A 17,770-nucleotide genomic window follows, 5' to 3' on the forward strand; every position below is an offset into this window, starting at 1 on the left:
ATATATAATTATATATACAGTAGCTAATTTATATATAATTAATATATAATTATATGTACAGTACCTAATTTATATATAATTTATATATAATACTAAACAGACGATAGCAAACTCAATTTAGCCGCTCCGTAGCGTGGCGCAGGGTCGGAGGTAAGTAGTTCGGCTGCTCATCCACTATTGGTCCAGACTCTATCAATCTTCTCGCGAAACGACGTTATAGGAGGTACGTTATACGAAAGTTTCTACAATTTTTTCGCTACGTTATAAAAATTGTCGTTATAGGAACGTACGTTATAGGGGGGTCGACTGTAATTGTACTTATGCAAATATACTATAACAGTTACCTAAGTGCACACTTATATAAATAATTTTTAAGTGCTTAAAAGTAACAGTGAACAAAAGCAAATTATATTAATAAACATTGACCCAAAAACCAGTAAATATCAAATAACTTTCACCAAGGGATGAAAATCTAGCAAACATTTGTACTGTATAACTTTCCTGGAAACATTTAAAACTGCGTGTGTAGCAACAGCTGCTACAATTTTTTTATCAAAAAGTTCTATATTTTTAAATATTATAATTTTTGTATAACACTTTCGTATAATTTTCCTATCACTTAAGTTGTATAACTCTCATTACAAATTAAACTAAAAGTAGTTTTCATTTTTCACAAGAAATTTTTGTTCTCCACCTGGGTTTGTTGTTTAACATTAAATTTAGAAAAAATAGAGTATATAAGTGAAAGAACAACCGGAATGAAAATCAGTGCATGAAATGCAGTTTCTATAGCAATAAGAAACACGATTTTCACAAATGTAATGAAAGCGTACATATCTCTATATACAAACAAAATCCCTAAAATAGTAGACAAAGATCCTTGACATATCGGATAACCAATACGATAAAGACTGTCTTTCATCTTTTCGCTCGGAGTTTCAGACACAGAACAAACATAAGCGTAAGCTATATGCGCCGGATAATTCACGCAGAAACCCACACACAATATCAGACTCATCATAGATAAGATGTCCACGTTGACACCCCACAGGGACATATAACCTAGAGTTTCTACAATGGTAGATGCTACCGATATCGCAACAAGAAGAGCAGAAACAATGTTTGGTATAAACAACAAAAAGAATACCATTATTAAAACAGACGTAATCCAAAATAAATCTCTAATTGTACGATTAATGATGATTCCTTGTTCGTATAGAGGAGCCAATGCTCCGTGAATCAGAACAGGAAAGTCGAATTCGTCAGCAATTTTCCACAAATTACTTAAAATCTCTACTTCGGCTGCCGAACTTAACGTATCATTGACAAAAATAAAGAATCTGCTACTCGAAATATCGGTTTCATTCTGATTGAAGGCAATATGACTGGAGAATTGTTGTGCTGCTTTAAATTCAAGAAAAACATCGCGAAGTCCACTCAAGAAATCTTCTTTGACAGACATGTTGTAACCACGTAACGAATATTTTGCAATCGGATGATTTTGAAATTCTTTGTAATATTTTAACCATGATAATGTAAATCGGGAATCTGCAATATATGGGAGACGTTCAAATTTGTTCAGTAGTTTGTCTACGGATTCTTGCACATTTACATCCGAATAATCTAATGTAGTGTTAATAACTATTTGGTAAGGGAAAGAATAACGGCTAAAACTATTATAATATATTTTCATACTCTTTGTTACCGGCGATTCTTCAGGATATAACGTTGTGATGTCTATACCATAATTTATTGTTAAAGCCCCCCATATTCCAAATGATAAATTCAGAAAGTAAATTATAATAACTATTATCTTCATTACATCCGAAGATAGAATCTTGCCTAGCTTATCTCTAAAATATGCCATTGTTGGCTCATCAGAGAAATTTTTATCTTCGGAAACTACTTCGTTATTTTCTGAAAATAAACATTAATTTTATGAATTACATAAGTTACACATTTTATTAAAAAAATTTACTTCATATTATTTTAATTCAATTTTTAAAGTACTATAGCATGTAATGCAATAAAAATAAAATGATAAATTAGAAATAAATAAATAAATTAATTAATTAATTAATGATATGAGCAAAGGAATTATAGAAATGATAACTCCTCAGGCATTTGGTGGATTAAGCAGTAAGAAAACGTTTACAAAGAGACCCATGTGCAATTTCTCTTATTCAATTTCAGAAATAATTTAACCCCTTTGTTCCTACTTTTTTAGAATTTTTAATTAAACATAGAAAATACCAAAAACTGAAAAAAAAACGAAAGAAATGCGTTAATTTTGAAGAGAAAGCTTCAAGATTATTTTCCATTCTCTCGCCTAGCCTTTGCACGAAATATGACATAGATGGGTAATTGTGTTTACAGCTGGATGACCTTGAGAACAGCTGCTTTCGTCTTTCGCGGGACATTCTCATAAAACTTACAGGAGGCGAAGGGTTTATAGTAGGGTGAATACTAGCTGGCCGTATATTTTTAAATATTTTTAAAAAATTACGTTTTTTTATTGCGATTTCCTACCTTCCCCGACTTAATTAAACGTATGTATAATAAAATCTATTAATTAAAAAAATTAAAAAACTATCGGAGGTCGTTTTTGACAACAGAAACTAGCTTTAAATAACTTTATCGAAGTAAAATCCGTGCACTAGAACTTTAGAACGATGAATGAAATTTGATTTAAAAATCCCATTAAAAAGCAATTAAGCGTTAATCGTGCGTCATTAAAGGTAGATTAAAATCGCTCAAAAATTCAAAAAATTCAAAAAAAAATTTTTGGAAAATTTGGAGACTTAAAAAACATCCAAAAATAAAAATAAAAAAAATTCAGAGGGACCAAAAGACGGTTTTTTATGTAACGCTATATAGACACGAAGGGGTATTATTATTGTATTTATTATATATTTCTCTACATCATAGTATTTCCCATTTGATTTATACTGAAAAAACTTGGCCTTGCCGCTCCCACGACTCGATTGTCAGGTTAACGGCACGTTCATATGTTTTGGGTGTTTCACAGGATAGATAGATACCCTACTGATCTGAAGCCGGTGTAAGAGTGCTCAAAAAACTTTTTACAAGTTTCCATAATAAGATAACGCGAGAAATATAGTTACGACTCATTTGTAACTACTGATACGTAACTACTCTATCTCATTCGTAACACTGAGTGAAAAAATTCGTAGGTTTGAAAATTTGGTTTAAAATTATTGTATGTTTGTCGCAGAATACTATTTAGCGACCAAAACTAAGACAATCAATACTTTTTCTGAATATAGATCAAATAAAACAGTTGTAGCATATATCTGTATAATAAGCGAGCTGAATAATAAGTTAATTCAGCTTGCTTATGTTTCTCACACAAACTACAGATTCGTGACCTAATATAGTTTTTTCCTATACGTTAACTTAATTACAGAGCTCTGTATAACAAATCCAATCAGTTTTTCTTTTTTATCCGTCTTCTATATGTTCAGAAAAAATGAAAATTCGCTTTCATATATTTGAACAATTTTGCTCCAATAGTTTAAAGCAGCGATTCCCAACCTGTGGTACGCGTACCCCTAGGGGTACGTGATAGGTTGTTTAGGGGTACAGAAAAAAGTTAGTTGTTATGGCAGAAAAATAATATATTATGTATCACAAACTAATAGTATTAAAAAATTATTAGGTAAAATATGTTCCTTGCAACAATCACAACTTTATTATACATTTTTTCATTTACTTTTTTTTCTTTAATTTAAAGTTACAATATGTAAAATTAACAATACGGGTACTCACTAAATTTCTTAAATGAGGGGTACAATCTAGAGATATGACATGTTATGGGGTACGCTAATGAAGAAAGGTTGGGAACCACTGGTTTAAAGTAATAATTGAGAACTATTTCCACTTTTAATACACCAAAGTACCAACATATCCTATATGTTTGATCATCGTTTGTAAACTATAAATCTGAGAAAAATAGTCATAAGCACACAAAAGTATAACTGTCATTCACCCGAGTTTCTCTACTGTTATAAAAAAATTAGCATAATTATAAAAAGATTAAATGCAGTAATTGTGTTAAATAATTGTAATTTTTTAAAACTATCAGTAATCGTAATGTATTTTATATAATTGTATGTTATTAATTATTTCACAAAGTACTGACATAGAATGCAAATTATACAGAAACGCCCAAACGAACACATGCGCTCAATTTTGTAAGAACATTACTACAATTTCAAACTCAGTTAGTGTTTAGAATTCGAATAATTTCATAAAACGAAAATAGATCGTTTATTTTGAAATAGCTAAAAAATTAATTTATTTATACTTTCTATTTAAGCAATTTCACTAACGTAATAAACAGACAGTTACACTAAAGTTTGGCGAAAAAGTTAAATTATCTGTTATAATTAGTATACAGTGTGCAAAAATTATTGTAAAAAAATAAATCTGACATCTTCCAAAGTATTATCTTGGTTTTTCTACAACAGACTTTTTTTATGTTTTGTGTGTGTGTGTCTAATTGCTTTAACAATCACTTAACTTTTTGCCACCATAGAAAATTGTTTTAGCTTGACTAATTGCTGTAGTATCGTTCGATATGAGATTTCGCAGATATTTGCAAGTTACAATTTAAATAACTCAAACCAACGATAAATAATACTTCTATAATATTTTTAATAATTATAAATCAACCGTGTATGGTTTTGTATTCAGAAAATACTCCGCAATACAATGTTTCACTAAATATGAATTGTTTAAGAAATTCGGCCTAAATATTAGCCATATGTGTAATATTTAGATCGAATTTCTTACTGACAGTATTCAAGACAATAAAGTAAATGAACTTACCGATATTATGATCTTCTTTCACCTCTTTGTATCCCGATAACGCCATGCATCCACCGAAGAATGTCACCTGATATAAAAACGTAAACACTATGCACGTTGCACAATAATAACAGAACATTCTTACAAGAGGAATCGATGCCATCATTCCTATACAATAGGAAAACAAATTAGTCAACGACGTTAACGTTATAGAAACTCCGGCTTCGGCGAACGTTTCTTCCATGCGTTTCGCTACTTTATGCTTAGGGTTCGATGTTCTCCAACACGCCAACAATACGAAAGCATCGTCTATTTCGGTTACTGCAACAAACGAATTTTCCAAAACACAGAATTATAAAACACGAGAATATAAGAAAAAATTATGATTAACAACTTACCCAAAACCACAAAAGGAATGGCGATGTTCCAAATAGAATTTTCTATACCTAGAACGGACATGAAACCGAAAGAAGTGACCACGGCCAGTCCAGCCGATACCACACTTGCCACACCAAGAACTGGCTTGCTTTTAGACCAATTATTGCTCATGTACGTTACCATAGTAAACACAGAAATAAATCCAACCAGTGCACCGATCATGGGTGTTATATTTTCAACCAATTGCAAGTTTCGCTCTTCAAACAACCAGTAATAACCGATAAAATACAGAAGGTGTTTAAAACGATGATTTCTTATACGATTGTAAACTGCCGCTCGCCATTTTTCTATGAGATTAAGTTTATTTTCGTCGCTTTCGTCGGTAAAATACACTAATCTCATAGCACTTACTGTTTGAACCAAATCGTTGTCATCTTCGATGACACCTCCGAAGTTGAGAGAATAAATTTTATGAGAGTACGTGAATGGATCAATATCGAACGGATATCTTAATTTCTTCTTCTGCACTATATTATCAATTTCCGGTAAGATTTCTATGATGGGATTTTCAAAGCATTTTTGGTTCACACGTCCACAGAGATCCGAATATCCAATTTCTCTTTCAGCGTCATTGATTGTTATATTCTTAATTAATTTATCCACCCGACTAATTTCTAGCAGCACATCTTTTTGTAGCATGTTTCCACCATCTTTCTTCGTAAACACCACAAATACGCATTTTGGAATAGTCGTAAAGGTTGTCGGATCAAACAATATGGATGAATTAAAAGGAAATGTTTTGTCAATAAACTTCTTAGTATCAAAAGCTCTTCCCGAATCTGCGAATGACAATTCAGTCATGTTTTCGATAGTGTTTATGTTAGTGATGAAAGCTGAAAATGTTGCTGTTATTAAAACAGGTAAAAGGATAAAGTAGTGCGGATGAAGACCTATGAATCTTCCTAATTTTCGAAAAAGGAACGATACTGTTTTTCTTACGCAATCAATTTTCATTGTTTGATTATGATTTTTGGAAGACAAAAAATTATTGGATCTATTTTAAAAAATTAATTAAATTTTATTCCATTAAATTCAAATAACTTAAATTATCAGTAAAAATTTATTGATAAAGTTAACTTTATTAGTATTGTGGATGTAAAATTAGTGTAAAATATTTACCTGTTATCAGTTGCGAGTGTTTTCTGTCGTAAGTTGCTGTTTCTACACGGACAATCTAAATAACGCAATTCTTCCTTCGAGAGATTATTTCAACATGACAAACTCGTATTGAATAACGTTGATAAACGTGCCTGTAGGCAATTTCTAAGTAAAATATATATGACTGGTTTGTAAAGACAAGTATAGATGACGTGCTGTTAGACTTTTCAAAAGACAGGATATTTTGCTTGATTCTAGACGTAAAATATTATTTAAAAAAAAAACTTAATGGTAGTAACAGAAAATATTAAAAATAATAAGAAAAATATTCTCAATGTGATTTTTTCTCACCGATATCTGTCAACTTTTATTACTTGAGATAATCTCTTCTTGTGTTGTTCGAGGATTACCGACGACTCTTGAACCGGCTGTTAGTGGTTGTATTAAGATTATAAAATATGGACAGCAGGTAAAAAGGTGGTGGAAAACGTTTTTTCGGTGCTGAGAACACGTAAGAGCTCTCTTGTGTGTTTCCATGGCCAGAATCAGTTATAATCGTTGGGAAAGCAAATGTTACGGCTACCTCGCGCCTAAATTCTACACCGATGAGTGCTTTTTTTGACTTTCCAACCTATTTTACTTGCCAACGCTTATTTCGATTTTCCTCTTTTCTTATGTGCATGATTATAAATAACTGAAATTATCACTTAGTGTTTAACTATTATAACTGAGAACAATTTGATTACCAGTTTCTCGATCGCGTGATCTTTTGACTCTACTTTAGTCACATGGCATTTCACAGACTCCATTTTTTTCATAAAATTGTAAAATTATTGGCTTTGCTTCAAAACTTATTATTACATCTTTGCTTTCTTTATTTTCTTTACTTTTGAACAGTGTAAAATATTTTTATATTGAAACAAATGCTTTATTTTCGTCGAATTTAATGTAATTTGATTACGGAAAACGCAAAAAATAAATATATCAAATTTCAACTCGCTGTAATTTATCTCCTGTTTCACGATTGTCATCGAATTTGTTTGTAAATGGAGACGAAATATGACACTTTCAAGTGAAGTGACTAGAATTTTCGCACTACTGCGAGAAAATTTGTCAACAGACCCGGTGTCACCCCTACCGCTACAATGTAGTCAATGTTAAATGTTTGACATCCATATCGCTGTTATCGTGTTTTAGTAAGGTGGTTTATAGACCTGCTAAGTCGCATAAGGCAGGGTCGACTACTATTAGCCCTTATTTCACTGTTTTCATCTATGGAGATTCAGGAAATGAAACGTCTGAGAACACCAGGTGTATTCTGACTAGCAGTATCAATCCACTAACTCTGAAGATTAGGGTACAAATGATACGTAGAATTCGAATCGGTAGGCTGGTAATTGTAGGTAATCATACTTAAAGTAAGATAAATAATTTTTTACATAATGTATATTTTTTGCAGAAGTTTTGTAGTTATTACTTAAATGTTAAACAGCCTAAAACAATATACAATAAAAAAACTCGTTGCACTATTCGAACCAAGTTTATAATTTAATGATGGAACGACACATAAGAGATTAGGAATAATCGATATCTTCCATAATTGTTTAGAGTTATGAAAAACAAAATTTAACAATTGATAAATTTAGTTTCCAACATTTCAGCTCCGCTTTACGTAACCCGAAATAAAATCCTGCTAGTCAACACCAGAAGTTTTTAGCAAGTTAACAGTAATGGATAAGTCCGTTTTACAATTGTCTGACGCTGCATTGTGGGCCCGATAAAAGACCCTCGTAATGCACACAGACAACGAAATTATTAGATAAGTTTGAATGCGCTGATAGAATTTCCTTCATTTATGCAAGACGTGAATGTTGACAAGCTAGTAAATAATAGTTCAATATAAAGCGTAATACTGTATTTTGTTTTTATATAACTGTAAACATAAAAAATATATTTTGCTAAATATTGTAAGTAATTTGAATAAAGCCATCTTTAATTTTAAGTAAATACGACTGAAATTCAAATCACAATTATTCAATCTTAAGGAAAATTTTGCAATATTAAATAAGGAAACATTTTTTTGTAATTATCTACAAACAGTAGACGTATCTTGACGTAGTTGTAAAACATGTGGAGGCATTATGTGATCAAAATCAATTCAATTCTTTTTCAATGATAAATTTCACTTTAACATATACACCAGGAAAACGACTCTGACACTACTTATCTACGGCTATAATAAAGTAGAATTATCATTAGCAAAATTTATATTTGAATATATATTTTGAAAAAACAATTTTCGTACATTCGTAGCTGCAACTTTTATCTGTGTAATTACATGAAGGTCTCTTTCTAAACTATGTTTTACTTAATCGTAGCAGCAATAAAAACAAATTAGCTCATTAATGGTCGAATATATAAAACTAATAAAAGTTGCTTTCTCGAGTTTGCGCCTGGCCAACAGCAAAGATGGAATTTTTCGGGTTTACTTTACCCGTCTATTTCTTCGTAAATTACTTCTTTTCGGCAGATGTCCTTTGTGTTAGGTAGACTTATTCCACTGAAATTTTCAATCTCGTTTCGAACATTTATTTAATGTGAATTCTCTTGGCCCAATAACCTCTCATTCTTGCATATCTAATAAATACATATATCTTGTACAGATACAGTGGGGTATAATAGATATAATGGAAATTTCCTAATGTACTGTACGTAAGTAATCGTGAAACTCTGTTAACACAGGAGAAGTATTTTATGCACGTACTACACGTTTAAGCAAACACGTTTACAAGTATGGAGTTATAGATGTAACTTTAAAATAAATATAAATAAACACTAAATGTAACGATTAGGAATGAATAAAACAATTTTTTTAATGTATATTTTTTTATATTTACACAAATCTCATTTTCACGCAAACGCTCTGTTTTAATCTACAGATAACTTCAAAATTACAAATAATAATTATAATAGAATTTCTATATAATAAAAAGAAGTTAGCGTTTTCTTTACAGCTGGATGAATCTACTTTACCAAACAATGAGTTTTTACTTCTTGCAAATAATATTTTCGAGATCAGCCGAAAAGTCTTATCTTGAAGACGAAAAACCGAGATTCATGACATACAATTTTAATTTTTTTCTGTCTCCAATTGCTCGTAAATTAATATTATTCTTACACTTAAATTGACCGTGTTCCTTTTACTTTTCTTATGTTTGTAACTGCTCCTCCAGAATGATCGATAAGAAAAGTTTAGTTATCGCGTTTGGCTACCAAAACCAAAAACGAAACGCATGGCTCAGCATATCATTTTCACAGTTGATTAAGCGCCAACCACGTGGTTCCGATAGAAACTGAGTTTCATCGTGTTCCTTAGCTTAATCATACAACTCAGAATGCCTCCCCAGGAATGATTTTTTTCCAATTTTTTGGAAACAAAATTTAACAATTCATAAATTTAGTTTGAAAAATTTTATCTCCGCTATACAAGGACGTACCCAGTGAGAGGCAAGGAGGGATAGCTGCCCCTTCCCAAAAACAAAATTAAAGTGTAGCTATTAACACACAGACACACAGCAGGGCCCGCTCTAGGGACGAACAATTCGGACATTTGTCCGGGGCGGCAAATATAAAGGGCGGCATTTCGGTTGGGAATGTGACAAAATATTTATTAAGTTAAATACTTAATTAATCGAAATTTATATTTGTCAATATTTTTCTGTTGCTAAAATTATCATACAATTTACATTTTGTATTAATTATTTTTGCCTAAAAGCTAAGAAAATATTTGCATTCCTCAATTTTGAATAAAACAACCATAACAGAGGGCTTTTGAACAGAAAGGAAAGCATAAGCAACAATATTAAATTTTGTCCCAAACGTTAGTGTCACGTTAACAATACTGCCGATCATAGTAATAACTGTAACTAGTGAGAAAAAATGTTTCTCGAAATAAAAATTAATTTAAAAACTATTTACGTTCCACTACCACGCGAAATCATCTTAATACTTTGGCCATTATGGCCATTGCGCACGAAACTGCCGATGTACTTTTGTTTAGTTTTTATAATATATAAGTAATATCATAAAAAATGCATCTAGTTAACAATTAGTAACTAGGTACAGATATATTTTATTTTTTACTGTTTTGTACTACTTGATTATTTATCTTATATTACATGTTTCTCTCTAAATAAATTTAAGGGCGACAATTTGTCTGCGGTGTCATAAATGCTTGAGCGGGCGCTGCACACAGCACAAACGTATCAATTTAGTATCAGTTTGAATAGTGAATATTGTAACTAGGTCAAAGCCATCTGTCTTGAAATCTCGGCGGTTAAAGAAAACAGCGTACGTATATGGATTATATGGATTTTATTCTTCACGTAATGAAAACATTAATACTATGCACAGAACAAATTGAATATACTGAAAACAACTAACGCCAATATTTGCAACTTTATATTTCCACAAACAGTCTTTGCTTACTTTCGATACTATTATATAAATTGGTTTAAAATTCGATTTAAAACAAGTAAAAATTATCCTGTATACTCGACAATTCACGTCTATTTTTATGTAACTGAGTCAGAAGTAAAAGTGTAAACGGAAATGGAATTCCTATGCCACATTTCCCGTGACATTACATGTGATACGTGGCACGTGGTCATTTAAAAATGTGATAAAAATTGCTTTTGTACAACTAATCCAAACAGAATTCTCAATATGTTCAAAATAATATCATTCGCGTATAGTTTATTAATTCAAATTTTGATTGTACTCGTTTAAAGAATTCTTTATATTTTTCCAGACTTTAAATATGTTTTTAAAATTATAAATAATTTAAAAAAGAAATTATGCATTTATAATAAAGATTTTTCTCATTTTAATACTTCTACAACTTCGAAAAGAAACACGCAATACTATACAGGAAAATATCATATTGTAGTTTGGGGCCAAATATCTGCAGACAAAAATAACAAATTTTCTAAGAATTCATGATATTTGGGAAAGGGTGTCGTGATCAAAACACATTAACTTCACTTTCGATCATAAATTAAACTTTCATTTTTTACACCAGCAAAATGAACCTGACACTAATTTCTTACTATTACAGAAATTCTATTAAAATTATTATTTGTAATTTTGAAGTTATCTGTTGCGTTTGCGTGAAAATGAAATTCGTGTAAATATAAGAAAACATACATATTAAAAAATTGTTTTATTTATTCCTAATAGTTACATTCGGTGTTTATTTATATTTATTTTAAAGTTACATCTGTAACTTTATACTTATAAACGTGTTTGCTTAAACGTGTAGTACGTGCATAAAATACTTCTCCTGTATCAACGGAGTCTCACGGTTACTTATGTACATTAGAAAATTTTCATTATATCTATTATATCCCATTGTATCTGTACAAGATATAAGTATTTATTAGATATGCAAGAATGAGAGGCTATTGGGTGAAGAGAGTTCACATTATAGAAATGTTCGAAATGCGATTGAAAATTTCAATGGAATAAGTCTACCTAACACACAGAAAATCTGCAAAAAAGAAGTAATTTACACAGGAGAAGTAAACCCGAAAAATTCCATCTTTTCTGTTGGCCAGGCGCAATGTCGAATTAGCTGGCCAACAGGCCAGTTAATTCGACCGTTAATGAGCTAATTTGTTTTTATTGCAGCTACGATTAAGTAAAACATCGTTTAGAAAGAGGCCTTCATGTAATTACACAGATAAAAGCTGCAGCTACGAATGTACGAAAATTGTTTTTTCAAAATATATATTCAAATATAAATTTTGCTAATGATAATTCTACTTTATTATAGCCGTAGATAAGTAGTGTCAGAGTCGTTTTCCTGGTGTATATGTTAAAGTGAAATTTATCATTGAAAAAGAATTGAATTGATTTTGATCACATAATCTCTCGACATGTTTTACAACTACGTCAAGATACGTCTACTGTTTGTAGATAATTACAAAAAAATGTTTCCTTATTTAATATTGCAAAATTTAAGATTGAATAATTGTGATTTAAATTTCGGACATTTTTATATAAAACGTAAAAATAGCTTTATTCAAGTTACTTACAATAATTAGCAAACTATAGCTTATGTTTACAGTTATAAAAAACGAAAGATTACGTTTTATATTCATCTATTATTTATGTGTTTGTCTGCATTCACCTTCCTGCATAAATCAACGAAAGTCTATAGGCTCGTTAAAAGTTTCCTCACAATTTTCCTCTTCTGTGTTCATTAAGAGGGTCTTTTATCAGGCCCATAATGAAGCGGAAAAATATTGTTAAACGTAGTTATCCAATATAGTCCACTTCCTAAAAATTTCTGGTGTCAACGTGATTTCATTTTAAATTGCCCATAGCAGAGCCAAAGTTTGCACAATAGACTACTTTTATTTTGTGAAAAATACTTCTAACGATAATTTACACAATTTAAAACGCTACGTATGTAGAATTATCTAAAATATCACGAATACCATAAATACCATCAGCCTAGGACTTCGTTACTTTATGCAGAGACGTGAATGCGAAAAATATCATGAATAATAGGTGAATATAAAACGCAATCCGTTATTGCCCATCACCCCTTTTAAAAACGAATCACATTGTGACAATTGGAGTAAAGTTCTTTGTTGGATCGAACAGAGATACTTTTTGTAAGTGATGTTGTACTAAAATATATTAAACATTACCTTTTATAATTATAATCGCGTGTTTGTTTTCGTTTAGAAACATGTTTTATTTATTTTATTTTAAACAGTGATATTTATTACTTAAATAAAGATGGACCGTTATTTATATTAATAATATAAATATGAATTGGGAATATTCCGGTTTTATAGATTCTATAAAGTGTAAACTGCGAGTAGATGGGTATTTGTTAAGCAATGAAAGGAAGCATTTTACGAACGTTTGTTTTCCGTGAATTCTGATTGATACAAAGCAGAAAACTTATAAAATAGATTTAATAATCTAAATTTAAAAATTAAGCTATTAATTAAACTTATAGAAAAATTATATCTTGATTATTAAACAATTATTTTTTTTTTTTTTACTATTTTCACATTTTTCACGTAACGAAAATAATGTACTTTCTTTTATTAGCTTTGTTTATTGAGATGTATAAACACTACTTTGTCTTTTTTTACTTCAATCAAATTTGTAATTAAACACATTTACATATAATTTATATGTTGATAAATTTAAAAGTATCAGTCAAAAGTTGTATATAAAACTTAATATTGTTTCCAAGTGTTAAAAATCACGTAAAATATTTTAATACTGAAATGTATTTTTCCTGAATAAAAGATTTTAAATATGCGTTTATCCTAAATTTATTTATTGAAATAAAGATTAATTGATAGAAAATAATTTTTCTTGATATTGTTAATTCTAAAGTTTAATAGACATAAAAATTATTTATTGTATCATAATAAATGTAAGTCAGTTTGAAATTTTTAATAACTAATACTATAACTTAATAATAAAGTATTTAATACTGAATTATTACTAAAGTAATACAAATTTATTAAATACATTAATTAATTATAAAACAATCGGTTCTATACGATAAGGTATAGTAATCAACACAATACAAGAATGTAGGCCTATACGGTAATCAGCAATATGTTTTTGTAACGACGTACAGTCGACCCCCCTATAAGATATAGATACGTTCCAATTTATTAGGAATCCGATTTCTTACAAGTCGTTCCAATCACAGCCCGACACGTGTCAAGTTTACGGACTACGGCTGATTGAAAGGTTTTCTTTCATAAAATTAATCGATTCTACACTAATCCGACTTAACATTTCCAAAATACGTATATTTTTTCGTAGTTTTATAGAAATCGTAATTATAGGGACCGTAATTATAGGGGGGTCGACTGTACATAAAAAAATAGCCGGGATCTCTAACGGGATCCCGGCTATTTTTCAACCCGGGAAATGCTTTTCATTACGGAAACTTCGGTAAATTTTTGAAAAGTTCACTTTTTTCTTATTTTGTGTTACGGTTGAAAATATTTTGCAAGTAGAAAATATAACTAACTCATAAATTGTCAAAATACATTTGTATTTATTAATTTTGTGCCATCTTATTAGTTTTTTTAAATTTTTGCATGTTATGGTATCTCACAGATTTTCACTAATTAATACGTAGTCCATTTGTGGCAGGACCCTAAAAATTCTTCACTTGTCAGAACCTGTAACGTCCCGAATAATTGCGCCGATGGTGTCTTAATTTTTAACCATGCCCAGTAGCTTCAATAATTGCATTATGCTACGATATGCAAATTGGACAAGGATATAAACGAGTATAAAGTATGCAAGTATGAAATTTTTCTTTATTAACCCGATTATTTAAGCCAAAAAAACTGCCGATGCCGCTATTACCGCAAACGAGGTTTACAAATCAAGAAAACTAGAGAGCAAAAAAAATACTGCAACCATCTCGAAAACGAAGTAGAAATCTTCCAAGCTACAGGTGAAAAAACACATCTGTCTTCGTTTAAATGCATTAAAGACGATTCCACACGAATTGAATCGGAAAGGACGTTCTCGGTAGCAGGACTTCTCTTTACAAAAATAAGAACTAGATTGAGTGATTCGAGTACTGACCATCTTTGCTTTTAAAAATCTTATTATAAAAATTTACAATATTTTGTATTATGTTTTATTTAAAAAACGAAAATTACATTCTGAGATAGAAGTTTGATCTAAGTTCATTTCTTCCAACTCAAAATTTCAACTCAATTCAAAGGCATTTTTGCTGTAAACAGTTTCTAACGAGCTTTAATAAATTTTTTCTAGTTGTGAAAACTTCTACGTAATTCAAAAATAATTTTTCATACATATTTCACACAGCATTATTAATATTATGAGTCTGGAAATTGCAGAACGTATTAAATTACTTTAAAAAATTAAACACGTTCTTCAAACACAAGCATCTAATTGAAGGACACATTGACTGGCTGAGAAGAACCGCAGCGCCTATAACAAAATATATCCAGTGAACTCGTAATACATGAGACCAACTAACACGTGTCAACAATAAATTAGAAAAGAAGCTATGTTTTGTTTTATTCAAATCAAAATTTATACTATAAACATTCACATTTAAACTTAAAAATTATTTTTCGATTATATACGAACGAACAATATGTGTTTTACTACATTCACACTTTTTACTTAAACCATTTTAATGTAATTTGACAGAAATGAGACGATAAGAATCGTTGCTTGCTCGGAATGCAATCTCCAAATTATATAAAACAAAAACCGTAAGCTATGTTCATTTAAGAAAGGTTCATCAAATGATTGGATAAAACAATCTTGTTTTTTAGAATAAATAAATAATCCTAGTGAAATTTCTGACATATGCAATATAAGAATTTCATTTTTGCATAGTTTGAAAAGACATAAAAATGAGGCGTACAAAAACAAATGGTCATATAAAAAATAATTTTTAGAAAAAATGAGCAATGTTTTAAGAAGAAAACTAAGAGTTCAATGCCACGAAAACAACTGTAGCATTTCTATTTCGTGACTTAAAGGCTTGTTTTATTTCTAAACATAAACTACAACTTGACATTACAGAAATATCAATTTACCTCTTGAAGTGGTAAGTAATTTTCAATTAAATGTAAAGTTTCAAAATAAGTATCAAGGAATTTTATAAATAAATGTCAAACCCCAAAATTACTATTATTAGACAAAGCTGTCTTTTGGAAAATATAAATAAAATATTGTTTTCATATAAGCATTTCTGTTAATCATTAAAATTAGAAATGAATATTGCAATCGTGTATTATTTTACTTCATAATCCCCAGATATCTGTCTTAGTAGAGTAACTAGAGGCGTGTGCACCGAATGCAAAAGTTATAGATTCAGTTCATCTCCAGATGGATTTTTTCGTGAATATTTTTGCCTGCGTGTATTCCATGCTACTAGAGTAACATTTTCACTTTTTGTCCGAATTTTTCAAAACACTTTCCAAGTAAACTTTCGATCACTTTGGTGTGAAAATGCTTAGTATTACCCTGTGAAAAGCGTAAATTACATTTTGGATAACATAATTAACTCGGAAAAAGATATACTCAAAAAACTAAAGTGTCGACTTTCACCTCTGACGTTTTATAAGAAGAAGTATTTTGACTTTTTGGGGTGCTGCTTTTTCGTATATAAAGCCACATACAGTTACTTCATATTTTTCCACACTTTCATCAATTTCTGTCGAACTGTGGAGAAGTTATCCGAGTTAAAGGAAAAAGAAACTAGATTTACATCCCTCATTCCCACTAGATGGGGCAACGTTACTTAGATTTACAATTGCCTCTGCTGTAACTGCATGCCCGGGCTTGTATCGATTTAGAGGAAATGTCATTTCCATTCGGTGGGAATTTTTATCAGAAATTCAATTCATCAAAGACTTTTCCAGCTTAAATGCAAACTCATTTTATTTTATTATTTTTTTATTTCTTTCTTTTCAGTTTAGTTTAGTTTATTTACTTTACTTTCGTGTAATTTAATTTCTTTATTACACGTTTCTATTTTGTGTACTTTTCATCATATTTTTTTCTTTTTTAAACAATAAATCACTTATAACCTTTTTTATTTGTTTCTCTTCAGACTGCTCAGCCACGCTAACTACATCTCGAGTTTATTGATGTCACCTATCTAGTGTATTTTTTACAGTATTATCTATTCATTTAATATGATAAGTAACGACGAGTTTATTTATTTCTAGAAGTATATAAAGCTGAAAAGTATTGCCGAATATAAAAATTTAAAATGATGATTATTATTTTTATTAAATCGTGTTGTAAATGCGAGAAAAATACTGCAGAAGTAAAATTACAATTTTCGATTGTTTAGATATTGATTTTTCTTCCAATTTTCATTCATTTTAATTAGGTGTAGAAATCTATAAATTTAATTATAACAAATGTGTGCAAGAAAAGATTATAATCGATCATGCGAAACAAATAAAATTATTTTAATTTATTACATGTGTTTTTATTTTTGTTACTTAAATCAACTATACGGACACTAAAATTTATGAGGAATTACTGTATTTTTACTTTCCCGGATGTCATATATACGTAAAATCGGAAATTATTGAAATCGTATCAAATTTGACCTTCCGAATTTTCTCCAAATCTCCGTATTTTGAGATTTCCTCAACTCCAAAATGTCACAGAATGGGAGAAAAGTTCGGTGTATATGTCATTCTGAATGGAGTATTCTTGAAATACCGAACAGGGCGAACAAAATCGTGCCACACATGCACTAATATTCATACATACAGAAAAAAAAACCCCAAAGATTTTCGCATTTTTGAATTCAGAGGACTTCGAAACGTCGAGAAATGCAGAAAAC

The 17,770-nt window shown here is 30.1% G+C and overlaps 1 protein-coding gene across 1 annotated transcript; it reads right to left on the reverse strand.

Annotated features, from left to right (window-relative positions):
* Nucleotides 1-851: 851 nt before the first annotated feature.
* On the reverse strand, nt 852-6,069 carry LOC111632240 (patched domain-containing protein 3-like; the record flags this gene model as incomplete). The annotated part of the gene is made up of 4 exons (XM_023376627.1): nt 5,229-6,069; nt 4,852-5,151; nt 1,696-1,917; nt 852-1,641 (listed from the first exon to the last, which is right to left on the reverse strand). Coding segments are annotated over exons 1-4 (2,153 nt in total), but the record flags the coding sequence as incomplete, so codon positions are not given.
* Between the last annotated feature and the right edge of the window lie 11,701 nt (nt 6,070-17,770).

Source organism: Centruroides sculpturatus, unplaced genomic scaffold, assembly GCF_000671375.1.
Source record: "Centruroides sculpturatus isolate CEXI.00-Female unplaced genomic scaffold, Cexi_2.0 scaffold709, whole genome shotgun sequence".
NCBI lineage: Eukaryota > Metazoa > Arthropoda > Arachnida > Scorpiones > Buthidae > Centruroides > Centruroides sculpturatus.